This window comes from Siniperca chuatsi, linkage group LG2 (assembly GCF_020085105.1).
Source record: "Siniperca chuatsi isolate FFG_IHB_CAS linkage group LG2, ASM2008510v1, whole genome shotgun sequence".
Lineage (NCBI taxonomy): Eukaryota > Metazoa > Chordata > Actinopteri > Centrarchiformes > Sinipercidae > Siniperca > Siniperca chuatsi.
In genome coordinates this window covers 18,224,815-18,244,957 of record NC_058043.1, presented here as the reverse complement: position 1 = coordinate 18,244,957, position 20,143 = coordinate 18,224,815, and the positions used below count along the sequence as shown (strand labels likewise).

The 20,143-nt window shown below is 39.3% G+C and overlaps 2 protein-coding genes across 2 annotated transcripts in view; both read left to right on the top strand.

Annotated features, from left to right (window-relative positions):
• Nucleotides 1–6,837, top strand: part of tex264a (testis expressed 264, ER-phagy receptor a) — a 77,429-nt gene extending 70,592 nt beyond the window's left edge. The window contains exon 4 of the mRNA XM_044218881.1: nucleotides 5,412–6,837. Coding sequence (XP_044074816.1) covers nucleotides 5,412–5,773 — 362 coding nt within the window. The 3' untranslated portion in view covers nucleotides 5,774–6,837. The remainder of the gene's footprint in view (nucleotides 1–5,411) is intronic.
• Nucleotides 6,838–8,540: 1,703 nt separating this feature from the next.
• grm2a (glutamate receptor, metabotropic 2a) overlaps nucleotides 8,541–20,143 on the top strand; it is a 30,952-nt gene continuing 19,349 nt past the window's right edge. The window contains exons 1-2 of the mRNA XM_044218846.1: nucleotides 8,541–8,879; nucleotides 19,395–20,131. Of these exons, the coding sequence (XP_044074781.1) occupies nucleotides 19,604–20,131 (528 nt within the window). The 5' untranslated portion in view covers nucleotides 8,541–8,879; nucleotides 19,395–19,603. The remainder of the gene's footprint in view (nucleotides 8,880–19,394; nucleotides 20,132–20,143) is intronic.

The window sequence follows — 20,143 nt, the reverse complement described above, 5'->3', positions numbered from 1 at the left end:
AGTTTTCATTTATTTTCATTTAGAGTTTTCGGGCAATTAATATCCTGTTAAAAATCACCTAATTGTATTGTACCTAATTGTATTGTACCTAATAAGTATTTTACTGCATTATTAAAAATCTTATGGTTATAGACAAATTCAGGTTTATCACATTGAATCAAATAGTTATGTAGTAAACCAAAATGAAGAGCAGTAGATAAACACAGACCTTTGGGATCACACTGCAGATGATAATTTACATATTCTTTAGACACTGTTTAAAGGAATGTGAGATTCTTGTTATGCTCCTTTGGAAAAATTCTATTGTTCACAAGACACCTGAGAGGGAGCTACTGTGTCATTGGTGTTAACAGAAACATAAATGAAGTTACAAGAGTTACAGAATTTCTATTGCGAAGTGAAGTGTTACTTTTATCAGAATGTATACAGCTGCACTGTATAGTGTGCTTCTGCAATACCCACTTGTAAAAATTGAAATGTAAACTAATCTTGGTTGTTTCTTTGGAAAGTTTTGTTGAATGCCTTTAAATCAGATTTTTTTTCAACTGAAGAAACTGTTGTTCTTGGTGAGGTGTGCAAAGTGTTCAACATTTGCACAGTCAGCACAGGTATTGTATGATATACAACAATATGAAGACAGGTGTGAGGGTGTATCAATATCTACCTATTTGTCTGCACTGTTCCTACGTCAGAGCTGGTACATCTGTCTGTTTTTTGAATTTGTGTTGGTGTATTAAATGAGTTTTAGGGCTCAGTAGCCACTGCCAGAAATGAAGACTGTTTAAAATATAGTGTGTGTGTGTGTGTGTGTGTGTGTGTGTGTGTTAATGTTCTCGGTTCCAGACACAGCTGAGCTTTCTTAATGAGAGGCAGATCAATCAGTGGAGCTAAGCTTTGTCCAACAAGCCAACTGTGGAAATCTTGCTCTGGCACCTGGGAGATTGCCTTCGACTTTTCATCCCTCAACTCCACTGTCCATATTATAGACCCTCTTGACCATAAACTCTGACTGTGCCCGAACATTTGTCCTGCTTCTACCATCACAGCACACTGGGAGCAGTAAACACTCTTATGATAATCTGGTGATCACAGCAGTCACTGTTTGTGCTGCGAGAAGCTTGTTAATTTTCTGAGGACACAAACCAGCATCAGTGTAAAACGGGCCAGCAGACTTTATTTTTATACCATTTATACCACTGATAAATGGTCACTTCCTCACAGAAAGCCACAGGGGACTTATTGGACTCAGCAAAGGTACAACCTTACAGAAAATGGCAGGAGTGTTAAACTTATCAACAATGTCAATGTACTTAATGTCTATTTATTTGATTGTAATTACTGTATAGTTACACATCATTAGGTAATAATGTTCAATAAAAGTGTGAGATAATTGTGGGAGGTATCACTTACCATCAGAAGTGGCCCTAAACATATTGACTAAGATGAGACATTAAGTGCATTTCCATCCACCCGTTTTTATGCGCCAGAAATTCCAAAGAAAAGTCAAAATATTGCAAAAAAGTTTTTACGCTTGGCTGAGGTGGAAAAGTTGGCGTATTTACAGATGCAAAATGCGACAGTGTGCAATGGAATAAATGATGATGTAAATGAGACATGTGACTTAAAAGTCCACTGAAGCTTCCGCTCCCCTGAAGAGATGGAAAACATCAGATCTGTGTGGACTGTTGAGGTAACCTTCCTCAAATTAGTACATGAAAAAAACTTAAAGGCCATATTTTCAGCATGTTTTCCACATTGTTTTTGTTCGTTTGAGGTTTTACTGGTGCTCTTTTTAATTACATCATCTTATTGCGCCCTCATCTTCTGCAATGCTTTAATGGCATCCGACTGGAGAATTAGTGCCACCAACTGTTAATCTTGATGCGCCCCATTCCTAATATTCAGAATTTTCTTTTGCTGATTTTCTGGTATTTTGGTTAAAATTTGGGCTAAGTTTCTATTGTTATACGAACAAGAACTCATTAATATTTAAAAATGTTATCTGTACACCGAGGCCATTGCAGGATGAATGCCTTTTTTATTTTTGGTATTTAATGTTTTTTTCTGTTATATTACACTGTTTACTTTGCGAAACACAGTGTTTATTATGACATTCATGTGTGCGTATTTTAAATACTTGTGCATTTTTTATGAATAGTATCCTTAAATGCTCATCCTCCCAGCCCAGAAAATCCATCTACTGTATTGCTACTTAACTTCTGTTCATGCATTTTACTGTCACACTTTTCTTGCCATCCACTCAGACTCAGATTCTCCAAACTTTCAGCATGCCTCATCCCTGTCTCTGTCTAATTACCTCCTTAAACAATCTTTTCCTCTGTTTCAAACAGTTTGAAGAACAAGACCTTGATTCTCTGCTAATAATCCCAGTGGGCCCAATTTAGCAACTAATTTAGGCAAATGTTATCTAAAAGACTTTCAGAGGCAAAGCTGGCTGGCTTCAACCAGGGTACCAATTTCAGGACTTGCTTGCAGTTGTAGAGGGGGTGAAAGTTGTCCAGTGTGTTGAAGCTCTTCCTTGGGGTGCTGTCCACCCAATTATCCTAAATAGACCCATTATTTCCCGTAAAATTCCGTGTATTGTAAAACGAGCCTCTCTGGAAAAGTCCTTTTACTGCAACATGCAAATGAAATATAAATCACTACATACACTGCATCTGTATTCATTTCAAAGTAATACCTCTCTGTCACATCACATTCACACCGGACCTGTTCTACTGAAAACTATTCCCAGTGGTTTTGTTTGGACCTGCTAGCTAATCAACAGGCCCATAAATAGATATTGCAAAATAACCTAAATGGACTTCCCATATATAATATTCCTGACAGAGACAGGATCAGATCGGCTGGATGTGATAATTAGATTGCTGAGTGATGTTGAGATTCGAATGAATGAAAAGCAAAGACTGACCTCAGCAAGGAGCTCAGAGACTCCCTGTTTATTGTATTTGGGTCCCCGATGACACATTTAGTGCAAACACACTTTGATGTCTGGATGAGATTTATTTGGAGTGTGAAAGCAGCAGGAAAATAGCTTGGACAATAGTGTTTTAGTGTCCTGTGGGATAGTCAAGTCAGATTTTATTTGTGGAAGACATTTTATATTGATGCCGTTCATTTTAAACCAAATAAGATATATTAAGTCCATGCAAAAACATGAAAAGTATATTGCACAACAACAGGAGAGACAAAATTCAACACTACACAGTCATAAATTGGAAAAACGTTAACCTAGAATTATAGAAAGAGTGTGGCATAGAGGTTTTAAGTCTGTTTTTTGCAGAGCAAATTTTGCCAGAAGATGAGTCATTCATCTTAACTTGATCGCAGTTTTAATAATTTAACACAGTTGAAAAACAAAATATTATATATATGTTGTTGCTGAATTTTGCTCCCATATTCTTTTCTTTTGCCTCTAAAGTCTTTTCTGGAAGACCAACTGTAAAAAGCTCACTGAGCAATATTTGTTGTGTAGGTGGGAGATGTGATGTGCCTCTTATATTTATCTATCTATATTAGTCTTGAATACTATTTTCATCTGTAATTTCAAGCTGTCTAAGCAACAAAGGCCTCATATCTTTCATTTGCCTCTCTTGTTTCAGTTGTTTCATCTTTGACCTACCTGATGCACAGTGTGTTTATTTTTATGAACCTTTTATTGTTGGACACAATTTATTTCAACCTTCCCGTAAGATTTTCATATCGCTGGATTTTCCTGCAATTACTTTGCCTCTCCTCACAACTGTACACATTACAAGATTTATCTTCTGGTTCACTAACACACAAACAGTAGTAAGGGATCACGAATGGCTTTTCGTTCTCAGAGAATCACAGATCAAAGGCCAATTAGAATCAGGCTTAGTCTGAAAGCATTAGCAAGCTGATGATGTGGGTGAGGAAATCTCCATTAATTAAGCTAATGGACATTCTTCCTGATGATTTCAGATACGTGTTATGTGCTGCACACGGCAGCAGCAGGAACATCCTCTCCCTGCAAAGCTGTAGTTAGCTGTATAGTAGCACACTACAGGAAAATCAGATGCAAGTTACTAACATGGTAATAAGTGGTCTTTGAGTTTATATAAGAGACCTTTTCTTTCTTTTACAATAGTAATCTGGTTCCTCTGAGCTCAGCTGACACACAGACTCCTGATGAGCTTTAATAACCAGGTTCAAGCTGAAGGAAGTGGGGTTGGTGTCATAATAATAAAGTATTAGCTGAAATTTCTCAGAGACATATCTGGTGAATTTTAAGTGACCAAAGAATCAAGCTCAGCTGTGATCAAAGGATTGCAGAGAATGAAAATGCATATAGACACATCTTTACACCCTTGCATCATCTTTGAGGTTTATTTCAAAGCATAATGTTAATGTGTTAATCGTTGTCTTTATATATAAATAGTGATGGTTTTAACCATGCTAGCGGTGTGGCTCTATATGGCAATTTTTGTCTGGCAGTCTGTCGGTCCAGATTTAAATATTTCATGAATGAGCTTGACATTTTTGTTTTTTAGTGAAATATCTCAACCATTATTGTATGGATTGTATGTTATGGATGTACAGACTTTCATCTACTCTAGAGGATGAATTCTAATGATTTGAATCCCTGACTCTAGCGCCCACAGTGGATCAGAGTTTTCACTTAGCTTGTGAAATATCTCAACATCTACCGGATGGACTGGCACAAAATTTGGTACAGACATTCATGGTGCCCAGACGACGAATCCTATTGACTTTGGCGATCCCCTGACTTTTCCTCTAATGCCACCATGATGTTGACATTTGTGGTTGTGAGTAAAATGTCTCAACAACTATTGAATGGATTGTCATGGAATTTGGTAACCCTCAATACTTTGATTCATGGCTGAATGCCTTTTTAAAACTGACATTCATACCATCCTCAGCTGTACTTTGTGTTTAGTGCCAATTAGCACCTGTTAGCATGCTAACACACTAAACTAAGATGGGGAACATCAGCATTCTAGCATTGTCATTGTGACCATGATAACATGTTGAAGTTAGCGTTGAGCTCAAAGTACTGCTGTGCCTAAGTACAACTTCACAGAGCCGCTAGCATGGCTGTAGACTCATATTACTTTAGGTTTACAGAAAACGCTTGGTTATTAGACCTTTGCACAGCCTATCTTAACAAAATATCATGTTTCTCCCCAGTTTCTCTTTTAACGTTTATAGTGGTTACTGGCAACTTATATTAGTGTCTCAAAGAATTGATAGGTGGAGATACCAACCACACTGAATTGTGGCGGTACTAGTGACTTGTTTACTTTAAATCAGCACACAAACACCTGTAGTTCACGCTAATTGAGTTTTCCTTGCCTGTGGTCAAGCCTGTAACCGATTTTATCTGTCTCTCTCCCTTGTTGCTGCAGGTGCAGACTCCCACAGTGATGTGAGTTCAGTGAGTGGTGGCGTGCCCTGGGACAGCAGAGAGACATCCCTGGCTGCATCCACAGCCGCCTCCCTGGCCTCTTCCCTGCCTCTGAGGGACGTAATGGATGCAAACGAAGACATTAAGCCCAGGGACAGTGACAGAGGCTCGAACGAGTCTATGGGCAGTGGCTCGTCCTTTGAAGAGCTTGATATGGATCAGGAGGAGCAGGAGGAGGGAGAAGAGAGGGAAGAGAAGGAAGATGGAGAGGAGGAGGAGGTCCCTGAGGGTGAAGACGGAGCTACGGAAGCAGTTGAACTGGTGGCTGAGAAGAAGGGGCCCTTGGGGGATGGAGAGGAGTAGGGAGGATGCTGAAGAGATCAGGGATGAGGCCATGTAACACTGGCGGGCTAGAGAGTTTCTCAGTTGTTGCTGTTGCTGGTTATCTGTCATGTAATCTTGTTGGTGGATCTAAAGCTGTTCATGCCATGACCAACATGCTGTATTTCTGCGCCTTCTAATTCCTCTTTTTGAAGCCTTTGTTATTCTGTAATCTCTTTTTAAAAAAAATATTGTTCCTGATCCTATATTTAAACTCTGTCAGGATAGAACAACAGATAACCCCATAGGGTTAAGTTTTCTTGGGTAAACCTGATTTTCTCTGCAGATGGTGTGCAGCAAATGAAAGGCAAGATTTGTTCAGTTCTATATTTCATTTTAAACTGTAATCTTACGTGAATCACCACCATTCCTGTTCAGATTAGTAGTGACACTTCAGTTCAAGATTAACATCAAAGGAAGGACACTGACGCTGGCTATTCTGGATCGTCAAACAGCATCTTTTTGCCCATGTGTGACAGTTGATATTGTACCCCACTTTCAAGGTCATGTCCTGAGGAATTTTATGTCACGTGTTCGTGTGCATTACCTGACTTTGGTGTCTTGATATACAGTAATGATGGGGTGAAAAATGCTGTTGAAATTTTGACGGACGTATGTCATTGTGGTGTGTGTGTTTTTTTTTTTTCCCCAGTTTGGAGAATATCTGTCACACAGGGGAAATTCTGCAGTCTGAGGCAGAGAAGCGTCAACACCAGTGAGGACTTACAGTAGTAAAGTAACATCACCGACACCTCCAAGTCACCAGGACTAGGACATAAAATGCAATTCAAAGATGTAAACTTTTTTCCCTTGGATACGGTACAGAACATTGTTTAATTTTTTAATGTAATGTTCTCTTCTATAGTTGGTTTGTTAAACCACTCTACAGTTCTGTTTGTAGCCAAAATTCACTCACTTCCAGAGACTAGTTGTGATATGTTTGTAGGTTGAAGTTGTTGGTGCTGTGAGACATTGTAAATAATGTACAGCACATTGCCATGGTTGTGTCGTTCTGTCTGTAATAAAATTTTAAAATGAAAAGTTCAGTTGACAGGTATCAGCGGAGCATAGATTATTTTGCACAAAAAACTATATTAGCCATTATTCTATAGAGATGTGCGTTAAAAACATTTCTTTGTTATGTGTAAAAATGAATATCGACCAATATATCATTACTGTGTCTGATTATTTTAAACTCAAATATCAATATCAGTATGTTCCTCAGAAAATCAATATTGATCTTGCTATTGTAGACTCTTTCAAGAACACAACCCATAAAGGCGTAAGAAACACTGTAGGTGGGTGACACATCAAAGGGAAAAGCCTGAATAAATGAGTGGAGAACCATGACAAATGCAGATGCTTCACTGAATGATTTGATGAGTAGGAAAAATGTTAGTATGAGATTTTGGACTGATGTGTCATCAAAACACCCAATGAGGCGCATTGAAGCTGTTCCTGCAACTTGTGGTGGAGGAACAGCTTACTAAGACACTTTATGCTGGTTTTACCTTTAAGTTATCCCCCATCGTCACAGTGTTCTGTTCTTGCATGTCTGCAATATAGAAATATAGCATTATCTCTTATGTTGGCCTTCTAAGAACAATTCACTAGAAAATACTACTAAAAAACTACTGGAACATATCGCCCTAGTTGTTCATTCTCAGACCTTGGGATAAATGATCAAGTTTTAAAATACAGTATCTCACTGGGTAACATTTTGATTTGTGATTAGACTCTGAGATTGGTAGCTGTACTGCCTACAGAGGTGTGATCAGTCTGCAGGGACAGATGCTCTCACCACATGTCTGTTGCACTTTCAGATTTAATCCTGGCACACCAACCTTTGTCCGAAGGCAAAAATGAAAATCAGTCTGGAAGAAACTTGCGATGACACATTGGGTCAACAACTGATTTAATTAATTGTGAGACCCACGGGGGTGTCATGCAGCTTTGAGGGCACGGATATTATTGCCTTCCCATAATGTTAATTATTAATCTCATTACACTGCACGTGGAGAGAGGTGGGGGTTATGAGATGTCTCAACAAATAAATTTAGATGCCGACTATTGCGTGTCTGAAGCTGCTTTTGGCAGGAGAGAGGAAAGTTTCGCAGCTCACCCTCTCAAAGCGCATGTCCCCTGCGTGCATCATTGTGCCGTCTGGGACTGACCTCGCACCATCCCGTGCCGTGTCACAACTTGTTTGCGGATCCCAAATAAAATTTCCACCGTTGAATATAAGCAGTCTCCAAAGAATCGTTATTTTAGCACACTGTACTCCCCTCCTGACCGCTTGAACAAATGGGGGGCGACTCTTAAACCTTCTCCACATAGATATCCAATTCAACCTTACAAACCAGTTGAACGAATAGTTTTCCATTAGGCTCTAAATTACATAATGTTAATTTGGCATAGTTGCGATGAGACAGACTTTCTGCAGGGCTGTTCATGCGTGGAGCAACTGCGCCTTTGTTCAAGTGTCCAAACCTTCGGAGAGTTGAGGCTTTCTTAGGTTAGTGGCTCATCTGCAGCAAGATCATTTTTGGAGAAAAAGTAATTGCCACTTACTGAAGATTTTGCATAGCCGCCTCGAGTAACAGGTATATTTTAAACTTTGTGTCCGATTGGATTTATTGAGCGCTAAAGCACATAATCTGGCATCCTATCAGACTCATAAACGTCATTTTTTTTCCTCCCTAGATTGGTCTTTAAATGTCAGTTGAAGTGAAACGCTTTTTAAAAGCAGCACAATGAAGTGTGCGTCATTTGCATTTGTTTTAATGCGCGTTTAGGAGATGTGACTTTTGAACCGCTGTCAGCGAGCTCAGACCTCCAGGAGTCCGGCGGCTCGTCGTGTTGTGGTTGTGGGGCTTTTCAGCACCGCGGACAGCTCCTGGCGCGCGGCACAGCTGCACGCGGTTCAAACTTCAGGCAGCGACACTCGCCTCCTCCATTCATTCCCACAGCTCCTCTGTAGTTCGCAGCCGCGCTGGTTTTAGCCTTAAAAACTCAACACTGCTGCAAAGGATATGCGTTGGGTTTGCACAATCCCTTCATCGCACGGCAACTGAGCAACCCTGCACAGGTAAGAGATGTGTAGGATGAGTGTTTTTGTCTCCACTGATTTGTGCATTTAATGCCTGGAGGTGCATTTTTGTGAACTTCTACGAGCTGTTTATTCAGTCAGTCAGTTTATTCAGGTTTGAATTTATTGAGGAGTTGACCTCACCTTTTTTTTATTATGTTGACAAAATCTTTACAGTTTGCATCCTGAACGTACTGTCATATTAGTGGAATCTAAAAGCGAAGGCTATGAAGGAATACATTGGTGCGTAATTAGTCATTTTCTTTCAATATTATTATTGTTTTTTATTGAGATTGGCGATTGTTCACCGTATGATGAGCACGTTTTTACCTCCTTTTTCTTTACCACTTCCTCTCTGACTACAGCCATGTCTACTTGCTGCTCAACCCTTCACATGTGCGGGGCTGCTGACAAACTACTAAACAGGCGCTGCAGTACACAACAACCGCCATGTCTCCAATCTCGCTCATTTGGCAAAATCACTTTGTGTGATTAAAAAGTGCGAAACGTTGTCGAGAAAGTCGATTTAAAAGTCAGAAACTTGAGAATTAGTTCATGTGCCACAGGGTGTTCGAGAGAGGAAGATGATCTCCTCAATCATTTTCCGTTTTGGTTTCTATATTCGGAATCATTTCTTAATAATTTGATTCTCCCACCAGAGGATGCTCAGAGAATATACATAGTTATCTATCAATGTTGTCTTTTTTTTCTCTTGAAATAAAATAATCCAAATTGGTAGAACCACATCAGTGCAGGTTTTGTGAATTAGCATGAGAACATTGAGATACTGTAAGTGTGCCTATAGATAGAGTGATTCTGTGTAATTCTTAGATTATCATATCATCAGGAGTTTAAAGGACATTTTTAAACACGAGGAATATAGATGAATACCCCAAGGCGCACATATTTAGAGGCAGTGTCGCTAATACTGGACAAAGTCATTAAGGGAAGCAAAATGTACTGTGAAAGCTTCCTCCAGTCCCAGGGGCATCTGTGCTGCATGTTCAGCAGATAAAACAATAGAGAACCCCCTCAGAATGCAGTGTAATCAGTTCACTCAACACACAGATTCATACAGAAACACAAATTAAATGTTTAATTGACCATTAGTATATCAGATGCATGTTTCTGAATTTATTACACAATAGAATTAAGTTTATTAATAAATCCTCCTCCTGTCAGACTGAGAATCTGAAATGATGTGTGAGCCCAGCTCTCACAGCTGAAGATGTTGATTACTGTAAATTATTCAGATCCTGGCTGACTGAAAAAGACCATGCTCCACTGCCATCATCTGAATCCAGAAACAAAAAGTAGCAGGCTGTCTGACCTGTGCTCCCTCCACAGCTCAGCCCGGAATACAGTCTGCCTCACCTGTTACTTTTTGCTTGATGCTGAGGGGACTCACTGCCAGTGTAACGGAGGACGGGGGACCCTGTTAATTACTTTGGTTGCTGGACAACCAGAGCTGCATGTTGCAGCATGTAAGAGTGTTAAAACAAACAATGCAAAATGACTCATTATCTGCTAAAGAGAAACCAAAGCAGCAAAGGTTTTTTTTTGTTTAAATGCCTGATCTTTCTAGTACAGACAAGGCAAGTCTGTTATTACACCAAGCCCCTTTAAAGGTGTAAAAGTTTTCTTTCAATAACTGCTACTGCTTACAGTATCTATACAGCAGCTGTCCATTACTCATATGTAAACATTAGGACCAATTGGTTTCTCTTTGTCCTGCTTGCTGTGTGTAGTTTTGACTAAGAAACATCTGCCTTGTTACTCTATCGTCCATCTTACGATGCATGTGGGTTGTATTAGCTACCAGCTATCAGTGATCAAATGCCTGTATGATGAATCACACAGGTCCTATCAAAAAGGACAGCTTAATAGTTTACTCTCCCTTACGGTCATGTACTTACTCACTCACTCTCTCTCTCTCTCTCTCTCTCTCTCTCTCTCACATGTGCAGGTACATCAGTTTGCAATTGGTTGTCTGCCAGTATTGTCCACATAAAGCCTGGTCTATATTGTACACCTGGCGCCCATAACATCTGTTAAATAAAATATTTAATGTCCCTCTGCGCTATTGTAAATGTAGGTATTTATGTACTAATTTGTATTCTGTAAGCTGATCTGCATTGGTGTTAATAAGACACAGTTGTGTGCCTCTTATACTCTAGGCATTTTTCCTATACATTTAATTTCAGCTCAAACATACACATTCAATGAGTCTGCAAATTCTGCTTACCATTCACTGACAATACAGTCCTCATGAAATCATGGTTAAATCACACATTAAGCTGAGAAAAAGCACTGTACCTTCAGTGAATTTCTACTCAAGTAGAAAGATTTAAGCATGGACTTACTCAAGTGAAAGCATTAGAGAAGCTTCCAATTAATAAATGATGTGCGCATGACTCTCAGTTTAAAATTATCTGCTGCACTGACTGCAAATAACTCATTACTATTTTTACATTCTTTGAGTATGTGTGAGAGGTTCCTAGGTGAGTCCTAGGTCAGCTGCATCAATAATTTCAATTGTGAATGATAATGAACTGCTGTTGATTTCTTCTGCCTTCAGTAATACTAAGGGGATTAGTAGCGCTCGAAAGAGTAGAGTTAATAAAAATTACCTGGGACAATAAACAGAGCATTTTCATATCTGCGGATTAACCACAGATGTGTGGTTTCCACCTCAGGAATTTGCCAATAATTTAGGATGTTTTGGGCATAAAGATATACAGTATGTTTGTCTTTGTGCTCCAAATATTCAAGTGCCCCTATCCTAGATAGATTTCTGACTGGCAGCTGCTTGATAATACTATACCCGTCAAGTCAGTGGAGGCCATGCTCTCTTTACGTCTCATGCTGCAAATGTACAATTAAAAGAACCATCAAAAGTGGTGGCAGCTGATCTGCTGTTGATGAAAGCATTTAAACTAAAATGATCAGATGTGAGTGTTTTGAGACCCAATACTGATGCATTAAAGCAGCGGTTCACCAATTTTTTGCTTGTGATGCCTTGATATAAAGTAATATATCTCCTTGGAATCCATTGTCTTAGGTTGTTAATTTGTGAGCAACTCATCTGGATCTCAGGTTGTTTAATTTTAATAATCTTTAGGGCGTGAAAAGGTAAAACTACAGTATTTCACAAGAAAGAAGCAAAGATCATAGAAAAGTGAAAAATGACCAGAATGTAGTTTTTTCTTAATTTCTGTCTTGGGAATCATCTTATAACCCTCTAGATTCATCTCATGACCCTAGGGGGTCCCAATCCCCCAATGGGAACCACTGCATTAAAGTATTAAACCCCAAGCTCCTCATTTTTATCAGCATTCTGGTGACAAGTGGTCATTGCTGTGGGGAACACTGCATTTCCCAAGTTTCAGTTACTGTTTGTAATTGTTCATGTCAGGCAGATATTGGCTGTTCAGCCATATGATTACGTTATTAGAAACACTTCTTACCTGAAATCAAGTGTTGAGGAAAATGTAAAAACTTTGAACTAGTTAGTGGGCAAGGCTCAGTTGAAAAAAAAGGGAAGGGAATACATTGACTCTCTGAAATAAAGATGGAAATACCATTGTGTAACCTTGCACGGTGGTACGCCCCAAAAATATTATGACTCTGTCTGAATGCAATGAAACCGTAATTTTGCCAAGGCACGAACTAAATTAAGATAAATTGAAGCATCTGTTTAAAAACAATCCTTACTGCTCTGGGATATTGTTTTATATATATATATATATATATATATATATATATATATATATATATATATATATATAAATGGTGCAATTTAAAAACATAGAAAAGCTAAATGTGAATGTGAGCTCTCATCTCGTCACATTTAAGATAACATGAATTGTCAAGCCAGGAACAGCACTTCTAATGATTTCCCCCCAAAAAATCATGGCTTTTCAGCCCACTTTATTTTAACAGTGCGACGGTGTGATGATGAATAATGCAAAGATACAATAAAAACCTCTGAAACAAAAGCATCGTACAGCCATCACTGTGTTCCAGCCAATCATAGGCCTGGCAGTAACGATCTCTGAGAGACAAAAAGAGAGGATGAATGTTTGATGAAGGAGGCAGAATGGGGCTCCTGGGAGACGAAGGGACCGTTGAACACATGCAAGGGATTCCCCGTTGATGGATGGATGGATTGGGGGGGTACGATACAGTCAGCTAAAGATGGCACAAGCTGTTTGTAAAACAGATGCATATAGAATGAGCTGCATTGTATGATAATCAAGAACTGAAGATGAGGTTCCTTTTCCATTTACTGACTGTCTCAACTGTGTGACAGTAAACCCTAACTGGCGCAGCGAGCATCTGAATTGATTCGTGTCTTTTTAATTGCACTAGCTACTACTCAAAAATGCCTTGAAAGGACCTCATTGCTATTCAATTGTTAATTGTATAAATGACCTTATCAGAAAAGGTTAGCAGGAGACATTTCATTGTTTTACTGATGTAACTTCAGTGGACATCATTGATCCAGTCAATCTTGCTCGCAACATTAATTGAACTGGATTTACTCAGTTCAAATACTGTGTTGCCTCTGAGTGGTGTTCAGAGATAAACCATGTAGGATTTGCTGTAAATATCTCATCTACCATATCTATAGTCTATTGATCATATTAGCAGTCTTTTAAAATGTAACAGCAACTAGGCTGAAGCATTTCACTGTGCTACTGCTTTAAGTAGCCATGTTTGCTACTGTTTGAATGAATTATTATGAGTAATTCCACAGGGGTTGAGTGAGAAAACACTTATACATTATTTGATAATAGGCGGAAATGCATCCAATATTGAGAAAAATACAACCTCTAAATTGTTGGTAAAAGACCTGCCAGCAGTTGATTGGATTGTGAATGCAAGATAACAAACATGAAGAATCTCAAATGACCTAAAAGACACTGCGATGGTCAGATTAAAGAAACCAAAGCTGGCATTCCTCTATCAGTTGTGTCTACATTAATCTAAGTGGAAATCAACTCACTAAACACAATAGAATACAGTTGTTCTATGTGTGGTCTTGTGTAAAGAGAGTCCAAGAATATATTTGTTACACAGGATTGATAAAAAAATTGATTGACAGGAAATCAATCGTTTAAAGCTGAAATGATTCTTCTGCAAAGATACACATGTTCTCTGCGGACCTATGTGGAGAAGGGTGTCATGGGTAACTGTAGTCTACTGGAGCCTCCACGAACACCTACCAAATCTCAAAAACATGTCGTACCGACACACGTACCAAGCACCAAGCACCAAGCACCAAGCAAGGTTGGTTCAACTAGGCAGGTTCAAAACAGAACAAAAAAAAATGGACAAAGTATAAAACTAAGCATAAAAGAAACAGCCACACGAACATCTCCAACTGACCCCCGTTCACGTGCGCCAACGTGTAGCCCGGAGAAGCTCTATTCATTTCAAGAAATTGATCAAGCAAAAATGCCAAACATTTGCTGCTCCCAGCCTCTCAACTGTGAGGATTTTCTGCTTTTCTCTAATCACTAGTTGGAGTACTAAACTCTTTGCATTTGCTTGTGTATTCTGTATATTTCTTAGTATCAACTTATCTCATAAAAAGACAAAAACAATGTGTCAGGACGTGTCCAAGCCCATTCATTCCTACTGAAGACATAAATCTTTAAAAACGAGTTACAAATATATGGCTTCCTTTTTAGAAAAGGTTAAGTAATATTATAGCTGCACACTGTAGTTTTTAGCCAACATTACTCAAACAGGAGTAAAAGTGTGTATTTGCTGGGTACTATTTCTTGCTAGGGATTAATATATGCACATTTTGGTGCTCAAGTGAGTATTTAAAGGAACAGGACAGTGTTTGTTGAATCAACTCAAAATAGACAGTCCACATGTTCATGGTAATGAAAGTAATGATGTGTTTTTAATAGTTTTTGTAACAATAGAGGTCTATGGCACAGAGGAATAAACTTTATTAGGCATACACAGTAAATACTTGTTAGTAAGTTAAATTACACAGGTGCTTCTAGGATTTGAAGCTTCATGCATTGTTTGTACTCAGTAATATGTGTGTGTGTGATTGTAAGTGCATGTGCACTCTTTGAGTCTTCTTTCCCATTAGCAGACCATTTTCAGTCTTACCCCACCCAGGACCATTCTCTTTGTCAGCTGGAAATGTGATTTTAGGGAAGCCTGACTCCCATTACCTTTGCATCCTTTTAGCCAGCTTCTAAGTCATTCCACTGGGGATCTCCAACCTGCTCACCCAGGATTAGGGCTGCATATACAGTAGATGACCCACTCTTCAACACTTGCTATCGCCTGGGGGGATATTACCATATTAATGCTGCACTCCACTTCTGGGGCAAATGAGTGTCATAAAAAAAATCAGCCTGGATAGCATCTTTCTCAAACACCACCCTTATCCCTCTTTCACTGCTGCCCACACTGCCATCCACTCCTCTTTTTCCTGCCCTCTTGCATCTGCTATCTTTTCTTGTATTTTTTTCGACCCCCATCCACTCCTCCCATTCCTTCATACAGTCTGGTTTGAAGTGTGTAAGAGGCTGGCAGGCTTTACGCTCTTGAATTAAAAAGGCCATCTGGTGAAGAGGGAAACTGAGATGGCTGCATAGGAGGAGAGAGGAAAAATGAGAGGCACAGTTTTTCTTTGAAGTTAACGTGTAGACAGAATCCTGGGTGGGATATTACATCTAAAGTGTAAATATTACTCTTAGAATCTGTCATTTACACATACACACCGTATTTTGGGATTGAATTACACTGATCTAGTATATGAGCTAGAAACCAAGTAATACAGCTAACTAACATTATGTCAAGAATCTTCATAGGTTTGAGAAAACCCACAGCCATAAAATATTATAATCATTCTTGTGCCTGCTAGACAAAGTGTACACATTTATTAAAGGAATAGTTCGACATTTTGGGAGATACTCTTATTCGCTTAGCATAAAGACTGGAAACAGGGGGTCTCTGTCCAAGGGTAACAAAATTGGCCTACAAGCATCTCTAAAGCTCACAAATTAAAATGTTATATTTTGTTTGTTTAATCTGCTCAATAACTGAAGTGTAAAAACAACGTGCTGTGGTTTTACTGGGGTAGTGAGTTGGACTATTTCTTGGCTGGGAGCAGGACTCCAGAAAAGTTTGCTTTTTAGTTGTCGAAATATTTTGACAACTAAAATCACAACCTGTCTTTTTTCCCTTTGTAGCGTTAGAGGTGCTGGTAAACAAATTTTTATTACCTTTGGACAGAGCCAGGCTAGCTGTTTCCCCCTGTTTCCAGTCTTTATTCTAAGCTAAGCTAACCAGCTGCTGGTGGTAGCTTCATATTCATAACAATGATATCAATCTTCTCATCTAACTCTCTGCAAAGAAGCGTATCTCCCAAAATATCAAACTACTGCTTTGAGTGTGATTTTCAAATAAAATATCTAAAATAAAGATAAACTTGTACAAATAAATAGTTTTGGCCTAAAAAGTTACAAAGTATTCTTCACAAAATTGTAGCATGTAGAGGCGATATGAAGATTACCAACCTTTACGGCTTTCCAGTGAATGAATGAATATTTAAAGATAGGTTTTCCAAAAGGAATGTGTATGTTATCATAATAGGTTGGATATTGGAGTTTGGTGGACAAAGACAGAGAGAGAAATGGAGTCCACTGGTGAGATGGAGGGCTCCTGTGGGAATGCAAGATAGGGGTGGAGACTGACAATGTGTCAGCCAGAAATCCTTTTGTCACCATTCTCTCTTGAGGCTGTGTGCTTAAGTGCTTTACCAGTGTTATTGCAGACATTTTTTTCGCTGCATATTTCTATTTTTTAAAAACCGTACAGCCCAGACATGTAGTTTCTTTCACCATTTGGGCATTTATGATTTGTGCGGCAATGTTTCACACACTGCCGAGCTACAGTACAGCCAGAATTCACTCTCCAAACATTAAAACGTTCTTGTACACAATTGTATTCCTTGTCTGCAGGTGCCTTTGTATGCCAGGGAAGTAGTAGTGACGTGGCCCATATGCAATGGACTTTCACTTGTTGACAAGCTGCTGAGGGAGCAAATGGAAAGTCTGACATCCACACACTTATTTTGTGTGGAAGAAAAAGGACCTTTTAAGTTTCACTGGTGGTTCATCAAATGTAATGCAACATGTCACATCTTATTTCTTATTAAAAGACTGCAGTTGTGTGCACCAGAAGCATCTCTAAGGCGGTAATCCTTTATCAAGCCACTGCTGGACAAGTAAGATTACTGATGGATCAAAGATAAGATATTAAATATCTAAACACATTAGTTGTTTGAAACAGAAGCTTGCATCATTCGGTTATTGTTCTGCTTGGGATGTGTTTAAAAGACAGAACATGAAAAGCTCTGACTGGAATCGGATCAGTTTGGTCGGTTCACAGTGCAGGCTTCCCAGTTCTCCCACAGGACCAGCATGACCACGCAGCATGCATGGTCAGACTGGCCCACTTGTCCTGGTCTGTATTTCACTTCCTCTTCACCCTCTCCATCTACTGGCAAGTTTCCATGGAAACAACAGGGAGAGAGAGAAAGACCAGAGAGAAACAGAGAAAAAAACCCCAAAGAATGTGGTCTGCAGTCTGACTCCTGTTGAGAGCTATATGTTGTTTTAATAGGTTAGTCAGTATTTTTAAACAGAAAGAAAGAAATATGAGTATTGATATCCCCATGCTCTGGTTTCATAATCTCTCATAAATACAGTTAATTACTGCTTGTCATCAGCCTACATGACTTGTTGAGACAGTGGATATGAGACAGATCATTGTAGCTTAATAATTTGCTCCGATAAACTTCTCCCACACTTAACACTCTGCTTAATTAAGCCTCTGGGATTTGTGGGGACTGACACCAGGACTGAACAATAACCCTGCGTCTCTTCTGTTGCAAATCCATACATGAATTGCATTAGCTTTAACTCCTTACATGGAAGTGCCACTCTAAAACGGGACGTGGATCAGCACAGCATTGATGCCAGATTTATGGCAAATTTGAATAACTAGAAAAAGCAAATTTGATTTATTATAATGATCTGTCATTTTACTATTTCAGGCAAAGGACTTTTATGTGGTAGAAGGAAAACATTATAAAATTAATAAAAACAGCTGGAGCACTTTGGGTTTTATGTGGTTCTTAAAGTAATCAAACCTAGAGGAATAGTTTAACATTTTGCTTAATATACTCTAGAATAGATTCACTGCTCCTCAAATTGCAATCTGTTGAATTTTGCAGTAACTTGGTAGCGCAGAAGTTGTGCGTTTTTTTCTTCTAGCTCCAAGAAATCCATTTTGTAGCTGACCCTAACCTCTGACCTGGTAGATCAATTGTGTATTATTATTAGTTAATTAACACAAACAGTAAATGCCTTTATAATTCTAGGACCGGGCTTAACTCTGCAGTGTTTTTCCAGCAACACTGAAATTCCAAATGCACTATTTGTCTCAGTATGAGTCACATTTGTTTTACTAACATGTTTTTTTTAGCTGGAAATGAGAAATGCTTGCATTATTTTGGAGTTGCATCATGCTTTGTACTGAAAATAAATAATGTGCCACATTACAGATGACAGAACAAATGAATAAGTTTATGTAGCTCTAGATAAAATCATACTAATTCAATCTGTTGGCAACAAATTAATGTGTGTGCTTGAAATAGATTTCAATACTTTATCTCCTTTGCATGTGGATTTTGCTTTTGTTGTGCATAAATTGTGTTTTTGTGAAACTGTGTGAGTAGTTAATGTGATTTGACAAAACGTTCCTTGGGGACATAATTTGGTATCTCTGTAGACTTTCGGTGTACAGGAGCATGTGCACATGTGATTATATAAGAGTTGTACAATCATCTACCTTTGTAGGGAAGTGAGTGGAGGTCACACAGACAATGAAACAGGAGGAGAGAAGAAAAGGAGTTTCAAAATAAAACACATAAACACAGACACACTCTAAATGAAGATTCTCACAATGAGGGTTTGACCATGTGCTGCTTATAAAACATGAAAAAATCATTTGGAGGATGTTTGTGCTGTCCTCAGAGAACTCTGCTCTGATAGTGAACTCCGTCTTCAAGCTTCTGCCAACATTTAATAAGTCGATTACTTCCAGAATATATAGTACTATATATACCTCTTCAATGTTCCTTCTGCATAACAAAAACATTTCAAATGGTAATTGTAGATGTTATATAAACCAAATGAAAGATTCCCTGTGACTGTTTAAGATACAGGCTTTTGATTTTGAATATGATGTCATGTGACACCCCCGTTTGATTTTTTTCTGTCCTGCATATCACACCCATCATCAATAAGCATCAAAGGATACTAATATTTACTATCCAGATGATATCCAAATTACCCACATCAAATATTTCCATGGGACGAGTCGGTCCCTGGCAGACAAAATGTGTGTGAGACAAAGGGATCATTGTACTCCAGCTACAGGGTGTGACTGAATTTCTCTCTGTTTGATCTGCAGGCTGTAATCTACAAAAACTCTGAAGAAGAGACGGACGAAGAGGATGGCACTGATGCTGTAAATGGCCTCTGTCCGAATAAAAACACCGGTGCTTTGAGATCTGGTGCTGCTGCGCCTTACTGTTCTTTTCAGAGCCGCTGTCATCAAAAGCCGTCCCAACACTGACCAGAAACCACAGGCAGGACGGTGACCTTGTTTTTCCCAGGGATATGTCATTGGGGAAATCCCCTGTGTTGGGGGTGCACCCTGTGCCCCGACCCCTCTGGCTGTCCCACCTCAGCCTGCTGTGCTTATGCGTGTCTCTCTTTGCCCAGGCTCCCCAGGGTTTGCCTGTGGTAGGTTATAACACAGACTCCAAGAGGGAGATCACACTGGACGGAGATTTGATGATTGGCGGCCTGTTCCCTGTGCACCAGAAGGGTGAGGGTGCAGAGGACTGTGGGAAGATCAATGCTCAGAGAGGGATCCAGAGACTGGAGGCCATGCTGCTGGCACTGGATGAAATCAACAAGGATGAGCACATCCTGCCTGGGATCAGACTGGGAGCTCATATACTGGACACTTGCTCTAAGGACACCTACGCTCTTGAGCAGTCTCTGGAGTTTGTCAGGGCCTCCCTCACCAAAGTGGACGACAGTGAGTACACATGCCCTGATGGCTCCTATGCCATCCATGATGACGTCCCTCTGGCTATCTCTGGGGTCATAGGAGGTTCCTACAGTGATGTCTCCATTCAGGTAGGATCTAAT